Source organism: Silurus aristotelis (assembly GCF_946808225.1).
Source record: "Silurus aristotelis genome assembly, chromosome: 16".
NCBI lineage: Eukaryota > Metazoa > Chordata > Actinopteri > Siluriformes > Siluridae > Silurus > Silurus aristotelis.
This window is the reverse complement of record NC_139589.1, coordinates 18,736,169-18,746,826: the sequence shown is the minus strand read 5'-3', so window position 1 is coordinate 18,746,826 and position 10,658 is coordinate 18,736,169. Positions and strand designations below refer to the sequence as shown.

Below are 10,658 nucleotides of genomic sequence, written 5' to 3'. Positions count from 1 at the left end.
AGAGGTGGAGAAGGTGGAGGAGTTCAGGTACCTGGGGTCAACAGTGTAACGTAATAGAGTGTTAGAGAAGTGAAGAAAAAAAAAAACATGGCTCTGTAATCTGTTTAACTAATGCAGGTATAGTTAAAAAATTCTAGTTTAAATTATTGTATAATTGAGTTTAATGCCTAATGCATCTATTCAGTGACCTCTAATGAGGGTCAGGGAGCGGCTCTTTATTTTTCACGTTCTTCGAAATTTGTTTGTACATTTTTTAACCATTATTTTCCTCTTCTCATATATTGCATGGTGGCCCACTATAATATTGTACACGAAGCCAGGACGAACCTGAATAAAGAAGAAAATGAATACAGTATAAAGATTTATATTAAGATATTGATTTATTCGCTACAGAAATAAAGTCATAGCTTGAACAGAAGCAGAAAAGTTTGCAAAACAGAAAAAATTCTCACAATAAAACCTGATTTACAATAAAAAAAAAAAGGGGCATCAGGCTTGAAATGTTTACTTGGGTACAATATTACATACAGTCTCAGAAACGCAGTTAAAGTAAAGATCTGATAGGTGAAAGGTACCAATACAAGGCTCAGACAAACACATTGTGACACCCAAAAATAATTTCTATAACTGCTATTAAGATGTGTGCAGGGAAATCAGAAAAGTGGGTGTGTGTTCACGTGTTTTAACTCTAGGGCTCCCTCGTGTGGTGAACGCAAGTTTGAAAAAATCAACAAAAACAAATTCACAAGCAGTCAAGGCTAAAATTTTAACCTAAAATGCATTTTTTCTAATACTGAAGTTACAAATGTATTATATTGGTATATTATTCAGCACAAGAACTGGTCACATTAAGGCCTCTAAGATAAAAATAACAAATTTGTCACATTTAAGTGAACATAAAGGGATTAATTTTTTTACTTCAGTTCACGAGTATTTCCTAAAGAAAAATGTCTGCCTCTGTATCTGTAATACTGGTATATATTAGTAGTATATTAATTTTGGTCAATTCTTCATACTCTCATTTACGAATCCTACATCTCCTTTCGCTTTAAAAAAAAAAGAGAGAAAAAAAACAAGACAAATGGAAAAGCAGTGCTGCATTTACTCTCATGGTTTATGTCTATAATTTGATGGTTATAACATTATAATATAATCCTGACTGTCTGATCTTAAACTTTGGGGAAATTGCGAAGGATCATTGACGAGGCCGTGACTGTGTAGGTTTTGTATATGAAGGACAGAAAGCCGAAATATTTTATACAAATCTTTTTTTTCTTACTGTTTTGGTAATAAAAATTTAGTTAACAAAGAGTTTAGTAACAGTTAGAAGACGGTGAATCAACGTAACCCCGAACCTCAATATAAAAATCCAGCACTATAAAACCCTGCACATCAGGTTTAAGCCCAGTTGTAAATGTGTGTGTTTTGCGTAGACACGAATATGCACACAAATGAGCACACACTTCCCACACGCAAGAGCTTTAAACCTCACTAGTGGCTGTTCGGCGCTGTTTCGTTTCATCTGTGAGTGTTACTAAAAAGTGTGCATGTTAAGGGAGTTTCAGTGAGGAAGTGTGCATGTGGTGTTTCTTTAGATCTTGCCACGCCGTTTGGATCTGGTTCGCTGTGTGGTCTGGATCACTTTGGTTTTCCCCCTCAATACACGCTTGTCAATCACAGGTGAATCCTGTACTTGCTCCTCCTCCTCTGAACTGTGCTCTGCCTCCTCTTCTGTCGTCACCTTTTCTTCCTCTGAGCTCATTCCCTTGTCTTCCTCTATCACGTTCGCCTCTCCCTGTTCGTCTTTATCATCCTCCACGGTCATCTTGCTCAGTCTCTTGGAGGTGCGTTTGGAGGTCGGAAGCGCTGCTTTTGTTTTGGACGCCAGGTGAACCGCTGAGAAATCAGGTGCGTTCTTTTCCTCTTCCTCCTCATCCATCTCCTCCTCAATTTGAGCTTCCTCCTTATCCTCCACTGCCTGTGTGTTGTTTTTTTTCTCTTCACAAGGCTGACTCTCATCTTCCTTAGAAGACTGTTCAGATACATCAGCTATTTCCTCCATATTATTCAATATATCCATAGACTCCTCGTCCTGTCCTTGTTCTCCCTCAGGATCTGTGGCAAGTGAAGACGATGATGTTTCCTCAGCTGGAAAATCTACTTCTTGTTTCTTAACTTTAGGAGCTACTTCATCATCATCAGTTTCTGAAGCTACTTCCTCCTCAGCAGAAGGCATTACTTTATTTTTCCCATTTTCAGGCGCTACCTCTGGCTCTTCCTCAACAGAAGGAGCAACATCCAGTTCCTCCACATCCACATATTGCTTCTCCTTAGTTGGAGGAACTTCTTCCTGCTCTTCCACTGCTGTAGGAGCGTCATCCTCTTCCTCCTCAGCTGCAGGAGCCACTACTACTACATTGTCCTTATTGGCAGAACTTACTTTTTGTGACTCCTCTAAACCAGGAGCTACTTCTTGTTCCTCATGAACTGCAGGAGCTACTTCTTTTCTCTCCTTAGCCATAGGAAATGCTTCCTGTTTCTTATCTGCAGGAGCAACTTGCTTGTCTGCTTCTTTCTTTTCATGTTCAACAACCATATTCTCCTCAGATGCAGGAGCATCCTTCACTTTTTGCTGCAAATAAGCCAAAGGACCAACTTTCATTACTTGGTTATCCTCATCTACAGGAGGAACCTCTGCAGTGGTCTCTTCTGAAGCATCCATAGTCTGTTTGGCATGGAAAAAAGAAAAGGGAGTGTTCATTAGAGCAGCTTATTCTAAGAAACAAAAAAAAACTAGAAGTTTTAAAGGTTTTATCACAGATTTAGCATCAGGTGTGAGTCAGCAGCTCAAAGCATCATGTTTTGTTAGCATCCTACTTTTTCTATAGGAGCTTTGTGTTCCTCTGCCTGTTCCATAACCTCCATCTCCTCTTCCTCATTCTGGATGGCGGATTCATCCTTTTCTGCTGCACCACCCTTCTTGTCTTCATCCTGATTGCTATTCACTTTCACAGTCTTTAGTAGAGAAACACAGAGTGTGCAAGGGTAAAAATAAACACTTCGCACTCATTAATGTACAGAATTTATTGACTCTAGAACCATTTAGTGGTGTATGGAACCAAGCAAGACGACTGATCATTATCTAAACAGCCTGACCTGACTAAAAAATTATTTCCTTAATGAATGTGAAATCGATAAGGATGTTGTTAAATAGGAAGGCTAGACGCTGTGAGGGAGGCAAGAAAACCTGCTGTGGTCTTCCACATCAGTTTCCCATTTGCCTTTATATTTTAATGTTTTCTGAGATGCTTTTCTTCTCATAACAGTAGTAAAGAGTAGTTATTTGAGTTACCATAGCCTTCCTATATCAGTGCAGTGAATATGAACAGATTTCACCAAGAAAAATGTGGGGGGAAAGGCAATTTTTAAGTGTTCAACAGATCTGTTTTGTGTGTGTGTGTGTGTGTGTGTGTGTGTGTGTGTGTGTGTGTGTGTGTGTGTGTGTGTGTGTGTGTGTGTGTGTGTGTGTGTGTGTGTGTGTGTGTGTGTGTGTGTGTGTGTGTGTGTGTGTGCATGTGAGAGAAAGAGAGAGCAAGAGAAAAAGAATAGTACTGGTGTCTCAGCTGGATCCTCAGTCACTGATTCAACTCCTCCTAAACTGTCAGCAGGGGTGAATTCCTTCCTCTCCACTTCTTCCATCTCCATCCTGTGATCCCACATATACATTGTTCAGACCCACAAATCTCACAACACTAATCTTTATAATCTAAAAAGCTCCTCTAGAGCGAGGGAAAGATTACCTACTAAGCATTGTTTAATCATTTGTCCTCAACATTCCTAGAAGAAAAGGTCTACGCTAAGTTTCTTTAACAACACACAAACACACATTAGAAACTTCAAGAAAATCTTTACTTTCTACAGTCAGATCCAGAATAATGGGCAGCATTAGTAAAGACAGGTAAAGCTGATGAAAGTATGTCTTTGGATAAGCCATGATATTATAGATTATCTAATTTATGCCACAGAGTTTCTTGTAGAGTTTTTTTTCTCACTGAAATTCTGGCTTTCTTTTGCCACACATTTCAAACAGATTGTTGTCTAGCTTTCTCCATGTATTGAGATTCTTCATCCTCCTTACTTCCATTTTTTTTTTTTTGAGGAAGGTACCTTAGAGATTTGTTTGTTGCAAACTCTATAAATTGCCATAATCATGACCAAGAGGAACTGGCCTCTGTTAACTCATATTTACACCCATATAAAGATAGAAAAATCATGGATAGGTGCATAAATTGTATAAAATCTAAATCTATTTTTAAAAAGAAAGAAATTATATAAATAAGAACATGCAAGTTAACATTTGGGCATATTTTCAGTATGAAATTAACATCTATAACCACAGCCATTCGCCTCTTTACTTAGGGTGCCAACAATTCTGGAAGCTGAGTACAGCCATGCAAGGCCTGATTCCATGTTGTATTGTACAGTGGAAGTACAGAGAAATTTACATAGGAGACAGTGATCTTTTCTGAGACAAAGAGGTATAAATAAATGTAAAAAAAAGTATTAATATTAGTATATTTTGTTAGTATATTTATTTATTTATTAGTTTTATTTTCAGCTGGGCAGAAAGAAAATAGCAATTTAGCCAATACCTAACCCAGAAAAGATGATGGAGATTTCTTTTTTGTAATGACGAGAGTTAAAGACCTGTTGATTTTGTCTGGCCGGGTATCCACCTCTTTTGTCCCATCTTCGTCTCTGACTCTCTTCCTCCACCTGTGCTCGCTGCTCCGGGTACGTGTGGAGATTGGTGTGTCGCTCTCTGCAGAGAAACAAAAAGCAAGAAAGAGAATTTAAAGACTCATACAAACATATACAGTGCCTTGCATAAGTATTCACAGTCATTTAGCTTTAACTCACATTGTGTATTGTTAGTCAGTGGCTAGTTATTCAGATGCAGTTAGGGAAAATAGTTATTTGATCCCCTGCTGATTTTGTAAATTCACCCCTTAAAAAGAAATAACCAGTCTAGAATTGTTATGGTAGGGTGATTTGAACAGAGAGAAAAAAATATTATAAAAAAAGAAAACCAGAAAGAAAAAATGTATATTACACATAAATTAATTTGTATAGGATGGAGTAAAATAATCATTTGACCCCTTACCAACCAGCAAGAATTCCGGCCTCCACACCCCAAATTAGTCCTGTACGTTTAAGAAACAACTCCTAATATCATCTTATTAGGTGTATAAAAAACACCTGTCAAATAATCAACCTCCTTTATTCAAACCTCCACCATGGGAAAGACCAAAGAGCTGTCAAGAGGGTCAGATTTTAGACTTGCATAAAACTAGAATGGGTTACTGGACCATAAGTAAGAAGCTTGGTGAGAAAAAGACAATTAGGAGCAATAATTTGGTAATGAAAGAAATACAAAATAAGGCAACGGCCATCGCTCTGGAGCTCCATGCAAAATCTCACCACATGGTGTAAGAATGATTCTTAAAAAGGTAAGAGATCATCCCAGAATTACATGGAAGGAACTTGTTAATGATCTCAAGGAAGCGTAGACCACAGTCACCAAGAAAACCATTGGTAACACATGAAGGTCCTTCTGCTCAAGAATGCACATGAACAGGCTCGTCTGAAGTTTGCCAACAAACACCTGAATGATTCAGAGAAGGCTTGAGAGAATGCGATGTGGTCAGATGAGATAAAAAATTTAGCTCTTTGGCATCAGCTTGACTCGCAGTGTTTAGAGGCTGAGAAATGCAAAATATGACCCCAAGAACACCATCCCCACTGTCAAACATGGAGGAGGAAACATTCTGCTTTGGGGCTGTTTCTCTGCTAAGGGTACAGGAAGACTTCACCACATGAAAGGGGTCATGCACTGTAGAATCTTGGATGTGAACCTTGGATGTGAATACAAATTCATGTATAACCTTTCTTTATTGTTTCTTTTAATATTTTGTCTCTCTCTGTTAAAATAATCCTACCATAAATTCTAGATCATTTATTTGTAAGGGGGGGGGATAACAGTATACTCTAGTCAAAAATTGATTTTATAATTTACTTTAAGTCTCAAAATATTTTGAACAAAACTTAAATGTGTGTTAAATGTGTATTTGTGTGTTACTGAAGAAATTCAACATAGACCTTTGTTTCTAGGAATGCTGAAGACAAATGATTAAAAGGTTCATCTAGAGCATGAGAAAGTGTGGATTATGTACTTAGCATCATTTAGATTGTAAAGAAGAGTCTGATGGTGTTGAAAATATTTTGAATATATATTATATGTATAATATATAAATATGTATAATACTTATACAATCACACTTTGATATTACAGTCTACCGAATATTTAAGGGGTAAATACTTATGAAACCATTGCATGCTGTGGAAATCTACGTACCTTCAGTTACTTTATGATGCTTGTTGACCACAATCACTTCCTCCTGTGAAAAAAACATATAAAAATATGCTTAATATGCTTTATTCATGATGACAAATTTTTATCTCTCCGGTGGTAAAGTTATTCATCTTTTAAATCCATCACTTACTGACAGTTCGACAATTTTGAATAGATCTCCATGGTTTACTTGGTTTTATTGTCGTAATTCGAAAATTCAACATTTTTCTTGTATTCTTGTGGTATCCTTTCACTTAATATAAATATTTAGGGGTTTTCCAATGATTTTTGCAACTTGAAAGACCTTAAATTATAATGAAATTATATTAACCCCTTATAAAACAGTTTATAAGCATAGCGATTTAAATATTAGCTCATTATAATAATGTGGTCATTATTTATTTTACTGGTTTGAAGCAAAGATCTTACTCTTGAACTTTCTACTAGATCTGAGCTGACATTATTTGTACAATGACGCATTTGGATTAAACCTGTGCAATAAGATCTGAAGTGATGGGTTAAGAGAGTTCTGGGTGAACAAAAGTTTGATTATATTATGACAATGAAGGAAAGGTATTAGTATTACAGTCAGTAACCTAAAACAATAGAAGGAAATTCTAAAAATAAGCAACATACAGTGATGTTAAGACAGGGCTCCTTCGATTCCTCCACCTCATCCTCCACAATATCTCCATTTCGCCCATTATCTTCGCCATGGCCACCTTTATGAGTGTCTTTCATTACAAAACATACAGATAACCATTAACACATAATGTAATGAAATCATACTCAATTGTCAACTAGTCATGTTTATACTACACAGTACATTGATGAAAGTTAAAATTTAGATTTGAACTATATTATGTTTCTATTCTTTTTATATATTTGCATTTCTAATTCTTTGCTGCTGTAACAGAAAAATGTCCCCACTGTGGGACAAATAAAGGTATATCTTATCTTAACACAGGCAGAATGTGCAGTCATCTTAAAGAAAAAAAGGAATCACTGTCTATATGGAGAAGTGCTAAGAATACACAATATTAGTTTTAATGGGAATAACCTCACATACTGTACTAGACATCCTACAACATCCTAAACTTCAACCAAATAAATACTTTTTTTTTTTTTTTTTTTTTTTTTTTACTTATTCGGGTGTCTCAGAACAAAGAAGAAACAACAATTTCCATCCTTACCAAACCACATTGACAAAAAAAGGTTTTGGTGATAGTTATGAATAATCCATTTATTTCAGTTTAGACACATTTAGAGGATTAAAAATAATTTATTTTTGAAGAGCTAACAACTATTATTAAGCTAATAAGGTTATTAGCTAACTGATTAATTCAATGAATGCCTCCTTAAACACAAGCCAGCTTAGCTAGCATTTGCTATTTGGCAACTGTCTAACTTAGTGAAATCCATTATTACACTATTAAATCCACATTCATTAAAAATATAATGATAAGTTTTTGTACATGATGATGTTTAAGCCAATAACAGCAGCTTCCCCATGTAAAAAAATCTGACTGTGAAACTAAACTAAAAAGCTAAGCAAATGATTTTGTTCAAATTATTTACCATTCAGTGGTCTAGAGCTGAGTTTATAAGCCACTTTGGTCCTCTGATAAGCGCCACCAACTCCCTCTACCTCCCAGATCAGATCTACATCAGCCGGGTAACGATCCAGATAATGCCTACAAACTGGAGAAAAAACAGAAGACAAATCCAAGGGTGGATGGAGAAGAAAAATATTTGTGTTTCTTCTAATATACAGTACAGACCAAAAGTTTGGACACACCTTCTCATTCAAAGAGTTTTCTTTATTTTCATGACTATGAAAATTGTAGAGTCACACTGAAGGCATCAAGGGCTATTTGACCAAGAAGGGGAGTGATGGGGTGCTGCGCCAGATGACCTGGCCTCCACAGTCACGGGACCTGAACCCAATAGAGATGGTTTAATGGTGAGCTGGACCACAGAGTAAAGGCAAAAGGGCCAACAAGTGCCAAGCATCTCTCGGGGAACTCCTTCAAGACTGTTGGAAGACCATTTCAGGTGACTACCTCTTGAAGCTCATCAAGAGAATGCCAAGAGTGTGCAAAGCAGTAATCAAAGCAAAAGGTGGCTACTTTGAAGAACCTAGAATATGACATTTTTCAGTTGTTTCACAAATTTTTGTTATGTATATAATTCCATATATAATTCCACATGTGTTAATTCATAGTTTTGATGCCTTCAGTGTGAATCTACAATTTTCATAGTCATGAAAATAAAGAAAACTCTTTGAATGAGAAGGTGTGTCCAAACTTTTGGTCTGTACTGTATGTTCATTATGTTCAGATTTAAAAAACAATTTAGTCAATTATATAAAATGGATAAACTTCACTTTTAAAACCCATAATGTAGCAATAATAATCTCAAAACTCAAAACTGTTTACTTAATTGTTGGCCACCTTCAAACAGTAATTATAGAACACTTTAAGCTATTCTCAACTGGCCTAATAATATGATGTACTTTACATCGATGAAAAACTTGCTCGATGATTTATATCAATATATTATTATTTTTATTTTTATTATTATTATTATTATTATTATTATTATTACTACAACTACATATGCTTCTCAGGTTCCTTACAGTCTCACATTAAAAAATATTGTATTTTTAAAACCAATTTCACACATTCTATATTATACATTAATAATAGTATATTACTATATCCGAAACAAAAAAAAAAAAAATACTGTTCTCTAAATTCATACTGTTCTAATAACGTAAAATTTTGCTTCAACACAAAAAAGCCATTTTTTTCATAGTAGTGCAGAAATAAAATAAATACCATAAAAACATATTTGTACTGCATAATAAATATTTGAATTCTAAAAAGTTTAAGGCTACACTTTGTTGGTTTTGTCATTATGCAAACATATGCATATTTAATTAGACAAAACCACACATTTTTTAAGTTCTAGTCCAAAAAACTAAGTATATAATCAATCAACTACAGAAAATAAATGTAATGTTATAATTTTCATTTAAAATATTAAGGAAATCACTGTGCTCATTGGAACCCCTCAACAAATCGAGAAATGTGCCTTGATACAATTCTTTTCTCAGAGATGCCCAAGTTCCTTCGGCATCTTCGATTGGTTTTTGCTCTTATATTTGCCTCAGGTTGACTTTAATCATTGAAACACCGGTGGTGCCATTTTGTTTGTTTGGGGGGGGGTTTGCTTTGTTTTTATGGTTTATGGATTGTAGATTGATTAAAATTTTCTAAAAAAGCATTTAGAACATAAAAAATAAATAAATGAGTTTAAATACTTCCTGAATGCTCGGACCAATCATAAACTTCCCACTTGGAAAAAAAAGCTCAGATATTTCAATCATTTCCTCTAGCAGCTTGTGTCTTACTTGGCATGAAAACCATGAAAAAATGGCAGCCTTGCTGCCTGTCTCACACACATTTCACCAAGAGCTCTAACAGAAAAGCTAAACAGTCATTTAATCACAGAAAGTTTACTATATATGTTTACTTGTATATTTACTGCGATGTTGCCAGGTTTCACATAAAAGAGCTTTATATAAAATTAAGTTTTAGTTTTTACCACTATATTACTTCTCTGTTAGATCTGTAAAGTATAGGAGCTTGGTCAACAACATTAAAAATCCGTAACAAACAACTATGAATATAAACTCCAACTCCTACCAATTCAAATCAACAAATCTTACCACTTGTCATAGCTGGAGACAACGGGTATCTTAGGCCAAGTTCATCCTCATTAAAGGAATCCACGAAATCCTCCAGCATCTGAAGCCCAAAGCCTTTTCCCCGGTGAGCTTTCCTCACAAATATGGAGTCCAGGACAGGCAGGAAGTAGCACTGCCTCAATGAGTTATTACAAACGCTACCTGAAAGATGTACAATAAAAAACAGAATACATTTTTCTTTTCAGTAATTAAATACATTATTTTCAAGACTGAGAACCACAAATTTGTATATCTCCAAGGTTTGTAAACCACCTATTACCAGATTATTACTTTAGATTTAAATATGGTGTCTGCAAAGGAGAGTGAATTAGATTGAACTCATTGTCATGTTTATGAAACTAGTTGAAGACTGATTGACCTGTACTGACCTGTGGCTCAGTATCATGCAGGAAGTAAATGATATGACATGTACATTGTGACCATAAAGGGATGTATGTGGTCAGCTACTTTATTCCCCACACAATTATACCACCA

General features: G+C 35.5%; 1 protein-coding gene across 1 annotated transcript in view; it reads right to left on the bottom strand.

Annotated features, from left to right (window-relative positions):
* Nucleotides 1-361: 361 nt before the first annotated feature.
* Nucleotides 362-10,658, bottom strand: part of fam169ab (family with sequence similarity 169 member Ab) — a 31,393-nt gene continuing 21,096 nt past the window's right edge. The window contains exons 6-13 of the mRNA XM_083564061.1: nt 10,146-10,325; nt 7,991-8,113; nt 7,049-7,146; nt 6,416-6,458; nt 4,708-4,822; nt 3,613-3,706; nt 2,878-3,015; nt 362-2,725 (exon numbers count right to left, since the gene is read on the bottom strand). Coding sequence (XP_083420187.1) covers nt 1,592-2,725; nt 2,878-3,015; nt 3,613-3,706; nt 4,708-4,822; nt 6,416-6,458; nt 7,049-7,146; nt 7,991-8,113; nt 10,146-10,325 — 1,925 coding nt within the window. The 3' untranslated portion in view covers nt 362-1,591. The remainder of the gene's footprint in view (nt 2,726-2,877; nt 3,016-3,612; nt 3,707-4,707; nt 4,823-6,415; nt 6,459-7,048; nt 7,147-7,990; nt 8,114-10,145; nt 10,326-10,658) is intronic.